The sequence below is a fragment of the Dendropsophus ebraccatus genome, chromosome 12 (assembly GCF_027789765.1).
Source record: "Dendropsophus ebraccatus isolate aDenEbr1 chromosome 12, aDenEbr1.pat, whole genome shotgun sequence".
NCBI lineage: Eukaryota > Metazoa > Chordata > Amphibia > Anura > Hylidae > Dendropsophus > Dendropsophus ebraccatus.
The window spans coordinates 2,465,758-2,483,633 of record NC_091465.1 but is presented as its reverse complement, the minus strand read 5'-3'; the positions used below and the strand labels follow the sequence as shown (position 1 = coordinate 2,483,633).

General features: G+C 51.5%; 1 protein-coding gene across 2 annotated transcripts in view; it reads left to right on the top strand.

Annotated features, from left to right (window-relative positions):
• The window catches only part of LOC138769067 (involucrin-like), a 74,702-nt gene that overhangs the window by 31,360 nt on the left and 25,466 nt on the right, over positions 1-17,876 (top strand). For both annotated transcript variants that reach the window (XM_069947266.1, XM_069947265.1), the window contains exons 3-5: positions 2,309-2,371; positions 3,166-3,295; positions 3,579-3,669. In XM_069947266.1, the coding sequence (XP_069803367.1) occupies positions 2,309-2,371; positions 3,166-3,295; positions 3,579-3,669 (284 nt within the window). The remainder of the gene's footprint in view (positions 1-2,308; positions 2,372-3,165; positions 3,296-3,578; positions 3,670-17,876) is intronic.

Sequence of the window (17,876 nt, the reverse complement as noted above, 5' to 3'; positions counted from 1 at the left end):
GTTGGGTACGGTGTGGGGTCGGCTGGGTATGGTTGGGTATGGTTGGGTACGGTGTGGGGTCGGCTGGGTACGGTGGGGGTTGGCTGGGTATGGTTGGTTACGGTGTGGGGTTGGCTGTGTACGGTGTGGGACGGCTGGGTATGGTTGGGTACGTGTGGGGTTGGCTGGGTATGGTAGGTTACGGTGTGGGTTGACTGGGTATGGTTGGGTACGGTGGGGGGTCGGTCGGGTACAATATGGGGTGTGTGTTGCAGCTGCTTCTTATCCTCATTATAGGACTAGTAACTGTTGCGGTGGCTGTGGTGGTGGTGGGTTGGGGGGCGGTAAGTGCTGGATGCTGATACTCTCCATTACTCTCAATACTTTGAGTCATGAGGCTTTACTCTGTGGCCATATGGTCAGAAGCATTTAAAGGGGAAATCCAAGGGCAAGAATTGTTTTCAGATCACCTGGTGTCATAAAGTTATATAGATTTGCAAATGACTTCAATATAATAATTTCCAGTTGTCCAGTACTTATCAGCTGCTGTATGTCCTGCAAGAAGTGGTGTATTCTCTCCAGTCTGACACAGTGCTCTCTGCTGCCACCGCTGTCCATGTCAGGAACTGTCCAGAGCAGGAGAGGTTTTCTATGGGGATTTGCTGCTGCTCTGGACAGTTCCTGACATGGACAGAGGTGGCAGCAGAGAGCACTGTGTCAGACTGGAGAGAATACACCACTTCCTGCAGGACATACAGCAGCTGATATGTACTGGAAGACTGGAGGTTTTTACATAGAAGTAGTTAACAAATCTGGGTACGTGTGTGTGTTGGCTGGGTATGGTTGGGTACGGTGTGGGGTCGGCTGGGTACGGTGAGGATTGGCTGGGTACGGTGGGGGTTGGCTGGGTATGGTAGGTTAAGGTGTGTGTTGGCTGGGTATGGTTGGGTACGGTGTGGGGTTGGCTGGGTATGGTAGGTTACGGTGTGGGTTGGCTGGGTATGGTTGGGTACGGTGTGGGGTCGGCTGGGTACGGTGGGGGTTGGCTGGGTATGGTTGGGTACGGTGTGGGGTTGGCTGGGTATGGTTGGGTACGGTGTGGGGTTGGCTGGGTATGGTTGGGTACGGTGTGGGGTTGGCTGGGTATGGTAGGTTACGGTGTGGGTTGGCTGGGTATGGTTGGGTACGGTGGGGGTTGGCTGGGTATGGTAGGTTACGGTGTGGGGTCGGCTGGGTACGGTGGGGGTTGGCTGGGTACGGTGGGGGTTGGCTGGGTATGGTTGGGTACGGTGTGGGGTCGGTCGGGTACAATATGGGGTGGGTGTGTGTTGCAGCTGCTTCTTATCCTCATTATAGGACTTGTGGCTGTGGTGGGTTGGGGGGCGGTAAGTGCTGGATGCTGATACTCTCCATTACTCTCAATACTTTCTGCCATTCTAGAAAACAAATAGTAACAGGGGCCCAGCTGGGATAATAAGAGGGAAGTTACATCAGGAGATCTGGACTCCAGGAAAGCTAGGTGACAACTCCCATGGGAGCTGAATGGTGGCCATATTGGTTGTCACCCCATTGGGGTATAGAAAAGAAATTGGAGGGATTGGCCCGGCAGGTTAGGGGTTAAGTCTCCCTGTAATCGTCCTGTCTCCGGGCAGTGGGCAGAGATGACGGGTTTGGCAGTGGCTGATGCTTCCATGATCTCACCGCAGTCTCCTGGGGGCAGCGGGCGCTCCGGCCAGCAGTGATGTCACCGAACATCTGCCGGGCACAAAGGAGTCTGTGTGCTGCCCCCGCTCCCCCCTCCGGCCTTGTACTATACAGGGGGACCCCGAGTGAGGAGCAAGTGTACAGAGCGCCCCCACCTGGATGACTAGACACTGTGTAATACTTCATGTCACCTGTGGGGGCGCTGCAGGGGGGCAGAACACTGCCAGGATTTCCCATAGATTGCAGCTATCGGAGCTATTGAGAGATTCTTCAAAGCAGAGAGCCCCTTTAAGTGCTGGAATATCTCTTTGAGGTGCAGCGTTATGCGGCTTCCAGGCTTTGTGTTAGAGATGTTTTATGTCAGAAATCACTTTCCATCGTATAATGGGACCTCCCCCCGTGCTTGCTGTCAGTGAATAGAGAGGTTGTGATTGTGATGCCGGAGGATCGGATACAGTTGGATGTAACCTTGAGTATAGCACACCGGCCTCTCACTATCCTCCCCCCAGGGTCTATACATCATCATCCTCCTCATCAAGATGGCGGCGGGGGGTAGTGTGATGGGCAATGTTCTGCTGTTACCCCGACCACCTACCTGAGGCCTCATCCTTCTCTCTTCTTTCAGTTTGCCGGGACTTTGCGGTCCTTGAAGATGGCGCCCTGGCTCACTGCTTACAGGAACAGGAAAGTGAGTTCTACGGAAGCCGCGTCCTGTCACCTAATGTCACGTCTGTAATAGACTCCACATCAATCATGAGGCTTTACTCTGTGGCCATATGGTCAGAAGCATTTAAAGGGGAACTCCCAAGGGGAAGAAAGGCGTCAGAAAGTTATATAGATTTGCAAATGACTTCTATATAATAATTTCCAGTCTTCCAGTAGTTATCAGCTGCTGTATGTCCTGCAGGAAGTTGTGTATTCTCTCCAGTCTGACACAGTGCTCTCTGCTGCCACCTCTGTCCATGTCAGGAACTGTCCAGAGCAGGAGAGGTTTTCTATGGGGATTTGCTGCTGCTCTGGACAGTTCCTGACATGGACAGAGGTGGCAGCAGAGAGCGCTGTGTCAGACTGGAGAGAATACACCACTTCCTGCAGGACATACAGCAGCTGATAAGTACTGGAAGACTGGTGGTTTTTACATAGAAGTAGTTAACAAATCTGTATAACTGACACCAGTTGATTTGTTTAAAGCTGGGGAGGTTAAAGAGTGCCCCCTACCATGTACAGCTCATGTAGCATCACTGCAGGGGCTTAGCTATTATACTACATTGTAGTAATACTGCCATATAGTGCCAAGATAATGATGCCATATACAGCTGATCTATAACCACTACCTCAGCTAATATGCTGCACTGTAATAATACTGCCGTATACAGCTGATATATAACCAGTATCTAATATGCTGCACTGTAATAATACTGCCATCTAGTTGTAATGCTGCAGTCCGGTTCCCACCTAATACCTCTGTCTCCTCTCCATTAGTTGAGCAGCACTACGCCTCCAACGTCCGGAAGAACAAGCTGGTGCAAAAGGACATCCGTATCGCCAAGAAGCTGCAGGACGAGGAGGATCAGCAGAGCAAAGTGTTCAGCCTGGAGCAGCAGAAGCAGATGTGAGTATACAGGGGTATATAATAATAAGGACTCGGCAGCTGGTCACATGGCTGATGATCTGGTGGCGGTCTGGTCACATGGCTGGAGATCTGGTGGCGGTCTGGTCACATGGCTGGAGATCTGGTGGCGGTCTGGTCACATGGCTGGAGATCTGGTGGCGGTCTGGTCACATGGCTGATGATCTGGTGACGGTCTGGTCACATGGCTGGAGATCTGGTGGCGGTCTGGTCACATGGCTGGAGATCTGGTGGCGTAGTCATAGTTTTTGTTTTGTGTCTGCAGAGAGGAGCTGGATTCTGAGTACGCCCGCGCCGTGCAGGAGGAGCTGCGGAGGAAAGCCCAGGAGTGCCTGCAGCGCGAGGAGGAAGACCAGGTGAGTCAATAGACCGCCACATAGACTGCTATATAGACCGCCACTACATAGATTGCTATATAGGCTGCCACATTAACCGTTATGTAGACTGCTACATAGACTGCCACATATAGCACTACATTGACCACTACATATACCGCCACACAGACCACTACATAGACTGCCACATACCTGCTCCACAATGGCGGCTCCTCACTGATTTGTTATTAGTGTAAACTATAGGAAGGCGTGGCGGTATTATGTTGTTATATATACACACGGGTGATGATGACGATGCCGGAAGTTTTCCAGAATTATCCGGGACGTACGGCCTCACTGTTCACCTCCATTGACATGCAACCTCCATATTTATCTGATCTTAGACAAACCCTTTAAGGTCGCCATGGAGATGAGGATAGCTGTCATATGACGAGCCCTGAATAACAAGCACAGCTGACACGACTGAGCACGTGTGTAATGTTAGCTGAGGACCACCAGCTGGTATACGGGGTCTTACAGGCCGAGGAGGAGTACCAGGTCCTCCAGGGGTTTCATGCTCCAGTTTAAAGGGGGAGGGGGCTCCAGAATTAGAGGAACACAGCTACTTTCTTCATAAATCAGCGCCACCCCTCCTCCAGGCTGCATGTGCTATTACAATTTAGCCCTATTCACTTCAATGGAAGCGAGCTGCAATACCACACACAGCCTGGGGACAGGGGCGGCGCTCTTTCTAGATGAAAGTGTCCGTGTTCTCTTAATTCTGGGTTACCCCTTTAAGGAGGTCTGCTGGGTGACCCACCGCCCGACATGCCCTCTGTTCTGTGGAATTCCAGTTAGTTCCAGTTCTGTGTTTGAGAAGATTCCGGAGCGAGGAACGTGTTCACCAAATCCGACCAACAATGCAAAGCCGCCTATAAATAGAGCTGGGAGTCATGTGCTGGATTACCCCGCTGAGCGCCCTCTGACCTGCCGGCCTCGTGTTATAGGGCAGGAGGCGTGTGTGATGGGGAGACTTGCTGTATAACATCTCCAGTGGGTGCTCCAGTAGGAGTCCAGTGGGCGGGCCTAATGTATTCACACCGCCCACTAGACCCCTAAAGGATTTCCCTCAGTACCCTACACCTTATACTGATATGTCGGTCTCCTCTGTAACACGGTGTCAGGAGATGTGACGCCTTCGGGATAGGTTCCCCTTTAAACATATAGAAGACGCATAGAACCTCTTTGTGGTGTCACTGGGCAGCGTCCCCTTCCCCGGCAGGTGCTGAACCTCATGAGACAGCGCTTCATGTCTCCACAGGTTGTGTCTGGTACTGCGACTCCATGCTGAGCTGCTGTACAGGACACAACCTGTATGTGGCGCTGTTTCTGAAGATGGCGGCTCCCTGTAGTCATAGTGAGGAAATGTTATGGTGGTGGATTTAAAGGAGAATCCCACCCAAATGTATAGTGGGCCGTGTCCTGTTGGTTTGTGGTGCAGGGAGCTTTCATTTAGGTATTCTTACATGGGAGCTGTAGAGGGGGCGGACATAGTGGGGGTCGATGGGATTGAGGTGACGGGAGGGACTTGTATGCCGCCAGGAGGAGGTGGGAGAATACACGGCTGTCAGCCTCCAGGTATACAGAGGGAGGAGGTGGGAGAATACACGGCTGTCAGCCTCCAGGTATACGGGAGGAGGTGGGAGAATACACGGCTGTCAGCCTCCAGGTATACGGGAGGAGGTGGGAGAATACACGGCTGTCAGCCTCCAGGTATACAGGAGGAGGTGGGAGAATACACGGCTGTCAGCCTCCAGGTATACAGAGGGAGGTGGGAGATACACGGCTGTCAGCCTCCAGGTATACGGGAGGAGGTGGGAGAATACACGGCTGTCAGCCTCCAGGTATACAGGAGGAGGTGGGAGAATACACAGCTGTCAGCCTCCAGGTATACGGGAGGAGGTGGGAGAATACACGGCTGTCAGCCTCCAGGTATACAGGAGGAGGTGGGAGAATACACGGCTGTCAGCCTCCAGGTATACAGAGGGAGGTGGGAGAATACACGGCTGTCAGCCTCCAGGTATACGGGAGGAGGTGGGAGAATACACGGCTGTCAGCCTCCAGGTATACGGGAGGAGGTATACAGCTCCTCCTGTCCTGGGGCTGGGGATCACAGAGCAGATGGTGTTGGACTACAGCTCCCAGCATGGCTGGAGATCGCAGGGCAGATATCATATCGGCTCAGGGCAGATTACATCCAGTAATCTCATAAAATTGTGCAGGGTCGGAGGCCATGACGGGCGGGGTTCCTGGACTTCCTCTTTGGGACGTGTGAATCACGGCCGCGATCCTGCTCATTCACACACCGCTGATTTTTCCACTGAAACCTTTTTCAAGCCAAATAAGTAAAAACAGGAAATTCCCGTCCTGAAAAAACATGGCAGCTCTGTTCCATAAACCAGAGAATCCGTATGGAGACAGCACTTCCAGAGTATCCCCCAGTGCTGCCCCCATGCTGCGTGTACCTGGGGCCGGGGAGATTAGCGCCATCTACCACTGTCTTTGGTGCTGCTGGAATCTGTATTGATTGTGGACTTTGTCCCATAAACAGCGCCACCCTTACTGCAGGTTGTGTGGAGTACTGCAGGTTGCGTGGGGTACTGCGGGTTGCGTGGAGTACTGCGGGTTGCGTGGGGTACTGCGGGTTGCGTGGGGTACTGCGGGTTGCGTGGGGTACTGCGGGTTGCGTGGGGTACTGCGGGTTGCGTGGAGTACTGCAGCTCAAGCCCGTCCGACCGGATGCATTGACTCCAGGCGCCATTTCCAGGAGCCGTTGTTGATGTAGGATACAAGATGGCCGAGGTGTTTTGCAGGGTCACCAGAGATGCTGTGGAGATAGTTATAACCTGCAGCAGAGGATTCGGCTATTAATAGTCGCCGCTGTCCTGTGAGCCGCCGCCGGAATCTTCCTGTTATAGGACGTTTCCTCTCATTGTTCTACAGGGGCGTCCTTCTATCCTGATGACAACATGGTGGCTGCTGGTACCCTCCTCCTTCTCAGTATCTCCATCCTCCTCCTCCTCCTCCTCCTCCTCCTCCTCCTCAAGATGCCCATCCTCCTCCTCAGTATTTCCATCCTTCTCCTCCTCCTCCTCCTCCTCAGGATGCCCATCCTCCTCCTCAGTATCTCCATCCTTCTCCTCCTCCTCAGGATGCCCATCCTCCTCCTCCTCAGTATCTCCATCCTTCTCCTCCTCCTCCTCCTCAGGATGTCCATCCTCCTTCTCAGTATCTCCATCCTCCTCCTCCTCCTCCTCCTCCTCAGGATGCCCATCCTCCTCCTCAGTATCTCCATCCTTCTCCTCCTCCTCCTCCTCCTCAGGATGCCCATACTCCTCCTCAGTATCTCCATCCTTCTCCTCCTCAGGATGCCCCTCCTCCTCCTCAGGATGCCCCTCCTCCTCCTCAGTATCTCCATCCTTCTCCTCCTCCTCCTCCTCAGGATGCCCATACTCCTCCTCAGTATCTCCATCCTTCTCCTCCTCCTCCTCCTCCTCAGGATGCCCATTCTCCTCCTCAGTATCTCCATCCTCCTCCTCCTCAGGATGCCCCTCCTCCTCCTCAGGATACCTATTCTCCTCCTCAGTATCTCCATCCTTCTTCTCCTCCTCCTCCTCCTCAGTATCTCCATCCTCCTCCTCCTGGGACCGAGTCAGCACATTTGCCACCACCCACCTGGTTATGTCCCTTTGGGCCTGATATCGGCCATCTTTGGTTACGTAGACACCCATGACCTTCCTTGCTCTGCGAGTGGCAGAATACTCCTATATATGATCTCAGTGGCAGGTGTGGACACCATATCACACATGGGGAGCCCCCCAACTGCTCCTCCACTCCGGTCCTCTGCATGAAAGTGGACTGGGTGGAGGCCTTGCAGAGGAAGGAGACTCATGTGGATATTCTGACTGCTGGGAGAGTTACATTGCTTTCCTACCACTGCCGATACAGCGTTCTATTAGAGAGTGTTTCCATATAACCAAGTGGTATCGGGAAAGAATCTTGGCAGATGTCCCCCCCAAGGGTGAGGCGGAGTGCCCCATACATACAGATTATAGAGCCTGAGGAGCTGGGTTCCTTGGATGAGCTTCAGGTGTTTGAGATTATATGTATTTGCCCCTTTATTTGTTACTCACCTATTCTTTGTAAAGGCAGAGACCTTCTTTACTATCCAGTCGTATTGGGCAGTAGACGGATCCACTCGCTGTCATCACCCCCATTGGGGTTGATTTTGCACCTGAGACTTTACGCTATACAGGACGGCAGATGACAAGTCTATAACGTGGCTCTCTCTACGGGAGGTTCTCAGTCATCTCTTATACGGGAGGGTCTCAGTCATCTCTTCTTATACGGGAGGTTCTCAGTCATCTCTTCTTATACGGGAGGTTCTCAGTCATCTCTTCTTATACGGGAGGTTCTCAATCATCTCTTCTTATACGGGAGGTTCTCAGTCATCTCTTATACGGGAGGTTCTCAGTCATCTCTTCTTATACGGGAGGGTCTCGATCATCTCTTATACGGAAGGTTCTCAGTCATCTCTTATACGGGAGGTTCTCAGTCATCTCTTCTTATACGGGAGGTTCTCAGTCATCTCTTATACGGGAGGTTCTCAGTCATCTCTTATACGGGAGGGTCTCAGTCATCTCTTATACGGGAGGTTCTCAGTCATCTCTTCTTATACGGGAGGTTCTCAATCATCTCTTCTTATACGGGAGGTTCTCAGTCATCTCTTATACGGGAGGTTCTCAGTCATCTCTTCTTATACGGGAGGGTCTCGATCATCTCTTATACGGAAGGTTCTCAGTCATCTCTTATACGGGAGGTTCTCAGTCATCTCTTTTTATACAGGAGGGTCTCGATCATCTCTTCTTATACAGGAGGGTCTCGGTCATCTCTTATACGGGAGGTTCTCAGTCATCTCTTCTTATACGGGAGGGTCTCGATCATCTCTTATACGGAAGGTTCTCAGTCATCTCTTATACGGGAGGTTCTCAGTCATCTCTTCTTATACGGGAGGTTCTCAGTCATCTCTTCTTATACGGGAGGTTCTCAATCATCTCTTCTTATACGGGAGGTTCTCAGTCATCTCTTATACGGGAGGTTCTCAGTCATCTCTTATACGGGAGGTTCTCAGTCATCTCTTCTTATACGGGAGGGTCTCGATCATCTCTTATACGGAAGGTTCTCAGTCATCTCTTATACGGGAGGTTCTCAGTCATCTCTTCTTATACGGGAGGTTCTCAGTCATCTCTTATACGGGAGGTTCTCAATCATCTCTTCTTATACGGGAGGTTCTCAGTCATCTCTTATACGGGAGGTTCTCAGTCATCTCTTCTTATACGGGAGGGTCTCGATCATCTCTTATACGGAAGGTTCTCAGTCATCTCTTATACGGGAGGTTCTCAGTCATCTCTTTTTATACAGGAGGGTCTCGATCATCTCTTCTTATACAGGAGGGTCTCAGTCATCTCTTCTTATACAGGAGGGTCTCGATCATCTCTTATACGGGAGGTTCTCAGTCATCTCTTCTTATACAGGAGGGTCTCGATCATCTCTTATACGGGAGGTTCTCAGTCATCTCTTATACGGGAGGTTCTCAGTCATCTCTTTTTATACGGGAGGTTCTCAGTCATCTCTTCTTATACGGGAGGTTCTCAGTCATCTCTTCTTATACAGGAGGTTCTCAGTCATCTCTTCTTATACGGGAGGTTCTCAGTCATCTCTTCTTATACGGGAGGTTCTCAGTCATCTCTTCTTATACGGGAGGTTCTCAGTCATCTCTTCTTATACGGGAGGGTCTCGATCATCTCTTATACGGAAGGTTCTCAGTCATCTCTTATACGGGAGGTTCTCGGTCATCTCTTATACGGGAGGGTCTCAGTCATCTCTTCTTATACGGGAGGTTCTCAGTCATCTCTTATACGGGAGGTTCTCAGTCATCTCTTATACGGGAGGTTCTCAGTCATCTCTTCTTATACGGGAGGGTCTCAGTCATCTCTTCTTATACAGGAGGGTCTCAGTCATCTCTTATACGGGAGGTTCTCAGTCATCTCTTCTTATACGGGAGGGTCTCAGTCATCTCTTCTTATACGGGAGGTTCTCAGTCATCTCTTATACGGGAGGTTCTCAGTCATCTCTTCTTATACGGGAGGTTCTCGGTCATTTCTTCTTATGGAGATGTTATTGCCGCAATCTATACATAATTTCTTAGTGCGGATGCATTGGGAAACCCCCAGCTGTGGAGTCCATTGGGGCCGTCTGGACTTATAGCATAAGTGTCCCGTTCACTGTGACGAGATATTAGGAAGAGCAATGCAGGAAGAACTGCTCGTAACGAGGATAAAACGTTCTCGGGCCGGACCTGATTGTGGCCTGTGTCGCCACCTGGTGCCTGTGCAAGGTACTGCTTTATAATAAGCTGGAATATTATTGGTGATTACAGCGATGCTGACGACGGCACCGGTTGTCGGTCTTCACTGTAATCCTGGTTTTATATTCATAGATCAGTCCGCTCAGGATCAGGTGATTTACAGTCTGGGTCCTCACTGTTATATTGGATCTGGTGATCTGCAGTCAGGGTCCTCACTGTTATATTCGTAGATCAGTCAGCTCAGGATCAGGCGATCTGCAGTCTGGGTCCTCACTGGTATATTCATAGATCAGTCAGCTCAGGATCAGGCGATCTGCAGTCGGGGTCCTCACTGTTATATTGGATCAGGTGATCTGCAGTCAGGGTTGTCACTGTTATATCCATAGATCAGCGAGCTCAGGATCAGGTGATCTGCAGTCAGGGTTCTCACTGTTATATTGGATCAGGTGATCTGCAGTCAGGGTTCTCACTGTTATATTCATAGATCAGTCAGCTCAGGATCAGGTGATCTGCAGTTGGGGTCCTCACTGTTATATTCATAGATCAGTCAGCTCAGGATCAGGCATGGAGGGGGTGGGGGGATAGGAGTTTCACTGATTGAGATCTAGTAGAAAGCCCCACTCAGGAGGACTCCAGTGACCAGGGGGTCTGGTTGTCACCATTTATTTGACTACTGTGTACTGCTGCTGTGTTGCTGTATGGTCCGCCACACTGTCCACGACTGCTGCATTATAGCACCGAGGATCAGGATCCGCTGTTCCCCGAGTGAATGGTGAGGCAGTACATGCTCCACTTCCATCCTGCAGATGGAGCTGTGGTTGACAGTCTCATAGCTGGTGAATGGATCGGTGTTTGACTCTGATGTAAGTGATGTCACTACCGGTATTGGGCCCCTAAGAATCCCCTCCATGGTGCACAACTATTTCCCATATCTCCAATTTAGGGAACAGGACCAGGGCCGGGCTATTTGCCAGTAGTGCACACACCTAGTGCAAACTCTCTGTGGCTTTCTTCACCTTGTGGATAGCTGTAGCTAAGCCCCTCCCCACTTCCTGTGTTCTGTTCTGATTTCACTGCTACTAGAGACAGATTTCCCCTAACAACAGGCAGTGGCCAGTCGATTGCAGGGAGGTGAGACGTCTAGCGGTTTTACAGCTGTTTTTTTCTGATGTAAACAAAGTGATTTACAGAAATGTTAGTAATGGCGCCTACACGATCCCTAACAGCATGTCTACAGGCCATAGACCGATGTGACGTATCCTGAGCCGGAAATCTTTTATCCGGACCCCCCGGCAGTAAGAAATGCTAAGATATGTTGTGTTGAGTTATGTTGTGGCCCCCGGCAGCGTGTTTGGGGAATTTCCAGCCTGTCACATTGGCCCTTACTGTTTTACTTTCTATTTCTGCCGCTTTGTTCAGTAATAAACGTTCTGCAGATCACAAAGGTCATTGTGTGATTCCCCGGGGGTGTCAGCCCTTCAACTGCTGCCAAGATACACAGGAAACGGGAGGTCACGGCTGCGTCACCAGTGGGAGGACTGAGATGGGGGGTCATTTCTCTTGTGAAGCCAGCAAGGAGAAAATCACGGCCTCCGTCCGGCCTATTACAAACCAGAAATAAAAGCTTCTGGGCTGAGATGTTATAGGCCCAAAGCCTGAGACACCCCAATAACCTCGGCCTTTCTTACAGGTGCACAGCTCTCATGGAGACTGTAAACGTTGACACATGGGCACACATGGCTTCTGCTATTCCAGGCAGGAGTTCAAAAGCTCTAAATCACCAATTTCCACTATATCCATATCGCACTTGGGTCCTCGAGCTGTAGATGTGTCACCATTGATGTAGTTAGTGATTATAACCTGGAGATTTATGGTAAGATCCTCTCTGTTGCCCAAAGCAACCAATCACAGCCTAGATTTCTAATATTTCTCTGTTAATATGACCTGTGACTGGTTGTTATGGGCCTGTGTTGGTTGCTAAGGAAGCTGTGACTGGTTGCTATGGGACTTGTGTTGGTTGCTAAGGGAGCTGTGACTGGTTGCTATGGGACTTGTGTTGGTTGCTAAGGAAGCTGTGACTGGTTGCTATGGGCCTGTGTTGGTTGCTAAGGAAGCTGTGACTGGTTGCTATGGGACTTGTGTTGGTTGCTAAGGGAGCTGTGACTGCTTTCTATGGGCAACAAGGAGAATCTTGCCATAAGACAGCAGATCACCCTTAATCTTTGCATTCTCCCACCTTGTCTCTAGTTTTGGCCTCTCGCAGCCCCCTCACCCCTGCCACATGTCCAGATGGTAAAGCCCCTATGAATAACAAAACCAAAACCTCCGATTAAGTTGTGCTGTAATAGTGTGAACCACTAGGGGGCACCAGCATCCTGTTTGTGACGCCATAGCTAGTCTGAATTAGGTTTTCATCTTTTTTTATACTTTTTTTTTTTTTTAATTTATGTAAAAATATTTTCTTTTATTTTTATTCTTCATTTAATAACCAAGACACAGCATATACTTATCCTACAGAAATCGCAGCAGAGACGGAAATTCATCGCAATCCATGCCGCTTCAGGGCTGTCAGCACAAAATGGAGACGTGTGGACTTTATTATTAGAGGCGTTCTCCACTTTAGACAACCCCCTTATTTCTACTAGAATGGTCCCTGACGATAAGCTGATCACAGGTTGTCCCTTCCCCATCATGATCAGCTGTGATCTTCTATGCAATCTGTCAGCGTGTGACCACATTTGCTGCAGCGCCTCCACAGGCCAAATAATGTATTACCGAGTTGTCACTGAAATCAGTGAGCTGTGGATGTGATGGATCGGGCTCCTGGATGAGGAGGGTTATTCCAGAATTCTCTCGTAATGTGCTATAGAAATAGATCTGCCCCCCTACCCCCCCAGCAGTAATAGAACATATTTATAGAGAGTTATAGTGATGTATTTATTGTCTTTATTTAGCATTATTAGACCACTTTACATACAGTGAAGTTGGGTAATTACGGTCTCCATGCCGCCATCTAGTAGCGGCCGCGGCCCCTTTCCCCCTCCTAGGACTTGTGGTATATAACAGTGCCACCCAAGCAGTAGTATATGAGGAGGTGCGGCGTGTCCCCTCGTACCTCAGCCGGCTCGTCCCCTTGTACGCCAGGCGGCCCCCTCGTACCTCAGCCGGCGTTCCCCCTCATACCTAACCCGACTCGACCCCTCATATGTCAGCAGGCACATCCTCTTGTACCTCAGCCAGAGCATCCCCTATTGTTATGCCCTTGTGTCACTAAGCCGCCGCGTCCCCTTGTACCCCAGTTGCCACGTCCCCTCATACCTCCCCGACGTCCCCTCGTGTTATCCCCTTGTCACTCAACCGCCGCGTCTCCTCGTGTTATCCCCTTGTCACTCAGCCGCTGCGCCCCCTCATGTTATCCCCTTGTTGCTCAGCCGCCGCGTCCCCTTGTGTTATCCCCTTGTCGCTCAGCCACCACGTCCCCTTATGTTATCCCCTTGTCGCTCAGCCTCCGCCATGTCTCCTTATGTGAGCCCCTTGTCACTCAACCGCCGCGTCCCCTCGTGTTATCCCCTTGTCGCTCAGCCACCGCGTCCCTCGTGTTATCCCCTTGTCGCTCAGCCGCTGCGCCCCCTCATGTTATCCCCTTGTCGCTCAGCCGCCTCGTCCCCTCGCGTTATCCCCTTGTCGCTCAGCCGCCTCGTCCCCTCGCGTTATCCCCTTGTCGCTCAGCCGCTGCGCCCCTCGTGTTATCCCCTTGTCGCTCAGCCGCCTCGTCCCCTCATGTTATCCCCTTGTCGCTCAGCCGCCTCGTCCCCTTGTCGCTCAGCCGATGCGCCCCCTTGTTATCCCCTTGTCGCTCAGCCTCCTCGTCCCCTCGTGTTATCCCTTTGTCGCTCAGCCGCCTCGTCCCCTCATGTTATCCCCTTGTCGCTCAGCCGCCGCGTCCCCTCATGTTATCCCCTTGTCTCTCAGCCGCCGCGTCCCCTCATGTTATCCCCTTGTCGCTCAGCCGCCGCGTCCCCTCATGTTATCCCCTTGTCGCTCAGCCGCCGCGTCCCCTCATGTTATCCCCTTGTCGCTCAGCCGCCGCGTCCCCTCATGTTATCCCCTTGTCGCTCAGCCGCCGCGTCCCCTCATGTTATCCCCTTGTCGCTCAGCCGCCGCGTCCCCTCATGTTATCCCCTTGTCGCTCAGCCGCCGCGTCCCCTCATGTTATCCCCTTGTCTCTCAGCCGCCGCGTCCCCTCATGTTATCCCCTTGTCGCTCAGCCGCCGCGTCCCCTCATGTTATCCCCTTGTCGCTCAGCCGCCGCGTCCCCTCATGTTATCCCCTTGTCGCTCAGCCGCCGCGTCCCCTCATGTTATCCCCTTGTCGCTCAGCTGCTGCGCCCCCCCCCCCCCGTGTTATCCCCTTGTGTCGCTCAGCCGCCGCGTCCCCTTGTCGCTCAGCCGCTGCGTCCCCTCATGTTATCCCCTTGTCGCTCAGCCGCCGCGTCCCCTCATGTTATCCCCTTGTCGCTCAGCCGCCGCGTCCCCTCATGTTATCCCCTTGTCGCTCAGCCGCCGCGTCCCCTCATGTTATCTCCTTGTCGCTCAGCCGCCTCGTCCCCTCATGTTATCCCCTTGTCGCTCAGCTGCTGCGCCCCCCCGTGTTATCCCCTTGTGTCGCTCAGCCGCCGCGTCCCCTTGTCGCTCAGCCGCTGCGTCCCCTTGTGTTATCCCCTTGTCGCTCAGCCGCCGCGTCCCCTTGTGTTATCCCCTTGTCGCTCAGCCGCCTCGTCCCCTCGTTTTATCCCCTTGTCGCTCAGCCGCTTCGTCCCCTTGTCGCTTAGCCGCCGCGTCCCCTTGTGTTATCCCTTTGTCACTCAGCCGCCGTGTCCCCTCATGTTATCCCCTTGTCGCTCAGCCGCCGTGTCCCGTCATGTTATCCGATTGTCGCTCAGCCGCCTCGTCCCCTCATGTTATCCCCTTGTCGCTCAGCCGCCTCGTCCCCTTATGTTATCCCCTTGTCGCTCAGCCGCCTCGTCCCCTCATGTTATCCCCTTGTCGCTCAGCCGCCGCGTCCCCTCATGTTATCCACTTGTCGCTCAGCCGCCGTGTCCCCTCATGTTATCCCCTTGTCGCTCAGCCGCCGCGTCCCCTCATGTTATCCACTTGTCGCTTAGCCGCCTCGTCCCCTCATGTTATCCCCTTGTCGCTCAGCCGCCGCGTCCCCTCATGTTATCCACTTGTCGCTTAGCCGCCTCGTCCCCTCATGTTATCCCCTTGTCGCTCAGCCGCCTCGTCCCCTCATGTTATCCCCTTGTCGCTCAGCCGCCTCGTCCCCTCATGTTATCCACTTGTCGCTCAGCTGCCTCGTCCCCTCATGTTATCCCCTTGTCGCTCAGCCGCCTCGTCCCCTTATCGCTCAGCCGCCTCGTCCCCTCATGTTATCCCCTTGTCGCTCAGCCGCCTCGTCCCCTCATGTTATCCACTTGTCGCTCAGCTGCCTCGTCCCCTCATGTTGTCCCCTTATCGCTCAGCCGCCTCGTCCCCTCATGTTATCCCCTTGTCGCTCAGCCGCACACTTTCCTGCTAATCTCTCTTGTGGTTAATTGTGAAACGTTTCCTGTCTCTTCTACATGTGTGGGTGTTATGGGTCGTAGTGTTATTTAACAGGGGTCAGAGTAATGGAGGGATCGCAGAATGATTACAGCGATCGGGATACTCAATCCACTGGCTATCTACAGGTTGGGGTGAGACAGCTGGGATCCCCACCCGTATATAGCAATCACTGATGGGGCGACAGCTGATCATGTGTAAGGCCTCTCCTTTCACTACTGATCCCTCTTGTGGTGGTACGACAGTCAGCCCCCCCCACCAGTCAGCTAGTCAGGGCCCTATTACACGGGAGGATTAGCGTTTGCGAATGGCTCGCTGTAATGCCGCGTTGAGTCACTAATCGTTCAGTGTAATTCCATGTCGTTCCTTTGCTGGGATCAGATGGAGTGAACGATCGCAGTGACGACCATTGTTCGGTGTAATATCGTGAACGATTTCAGGGTAATGGTAAACAATCTTATTGTTATCCGTTTAAATCGCTTTGTCTAATAGGAGCCTTATCCTCTGACCACATGATTCCCCCCCCCCTTCTCCAGCGATCTCCAGGACAGGGCTGCACCCTCTTGCCCTGGCACATGTGGCATCCATAGATTATCTGTGTGTGGGGGCAGCAGTATTTAGTCACTGTGATGACCAAGTTCATGCCCCGTTGGCGGGAGGAGACCATCAGCAGGACTATGCACCATCCCCAAGGATCACATAGTTATAGATGGGTCCAGCGAGTGAGTGTGTTTTTTTGTCTTCATCGTTCCCAGATCTTATTTCGAGAGACATATCTGGGGTGAGGTACAACGGGCTGTGCCGGGCTGTCAGGACCGCCATCTAATGTGCGGGGAGAAGACATCCTGTCCACATCGGCCCATACAAGTCAATGGATGGTCCAGGATGAGAACCATCTGTTTACCTGGGGTATTGTTTTTGGAAAAATAAGCAAAAATCCCTTTAAGGGAGTGAGTGGAAAGTGGTGCTGCTGATAAGAGTGTGGGCTGCATGGCTGGGCGGACAGCGTGCCCTCATACAACCTCAGCCACATCCTTCCCTTTCTTGTGTGGTCATGGAAAATGTAAAAAAAATGACTACAATGTATCGTCAGATTTATGTGCAAGATTCTACATTTATTAATTTCTTGCTAAAATGTTATATTATGTATAGATCTGGTTTTGCAGATGCATAGCTCATGATCCCCTACATAACCATAAAGATACAGAACCAAAGATCCGCTACATAACCATAAAGATACAGAACCAAATATCCGCTACATAACCATAGGGGTAAAGAACCAAAGATCTGCTTCATGACCATAGGGGTAAAGAAGCAAAGATCTGCTACATAACCATAGGGGTAAAGAACCAAAGATCTGCTACATAACCATAGGGGTAAAGAACCAAAGATCTGCTACATAACCATAGGGGTAAAGAACCAAAGATCTGCTACATAACCATAGGGGTAAAGAAGCAAAGACCCACTACATAACTATAAAGATACAGAACCAAGGATCTGCTACATAACCATAGGGGTAAAGGACCAAAGATCTGCTACATAACCATAGGAGTAAAGAACCAAAGATCTGCTACATAACCATAGGGGTAAAGAACCAAAGATCTGCTACATAACCATAGGGGTAAAGAAGCAAAGACCCGCTACATAACTATAAAGATACAGAACCAAGGATCTGCTACATAACCATAGGGGTAAAGGACCAAAGATCTGCTACATAACCATAGGAGTAAAGAAGCAAAGATCTGCTACATAACCATAGGGGTAAAGAACCAAATATACCCTACATAACCATAGGGGTAAAGAACCAAATATACCCTACATAACCATAAGTGTAAAGAACCAAATATACACTACATAACTATAGAGGTAAAGAACAAAATATACCCAGGGCCGTATTTACCACTAGGCACCCGTGGTCCGGTGCCTAGGGCAGCACCTTGCAGGGGGGCAGCACCAGGGAGCAGGGGGAAGGTAACAACTTTATTTTTTTGGTTTTTATTTTTTTAGTCTCTCACCTCCCCATCAGACTTGCCAGTAAATCTGATGTCTTTTTGAGGGGGTGGGGGGGTAGGTATGACCAGGTCTGGTGTGGTGGTGTTCTGGTCTGATATGGCTGTGACGCCTGGAGCTATTACTTACCAATCTACCAATCCTGTGGTGAGAATTCCCTCAGACAATGTGCAGGCCGCTCTTATCATTGATTCAATATGGAAATTTATGTG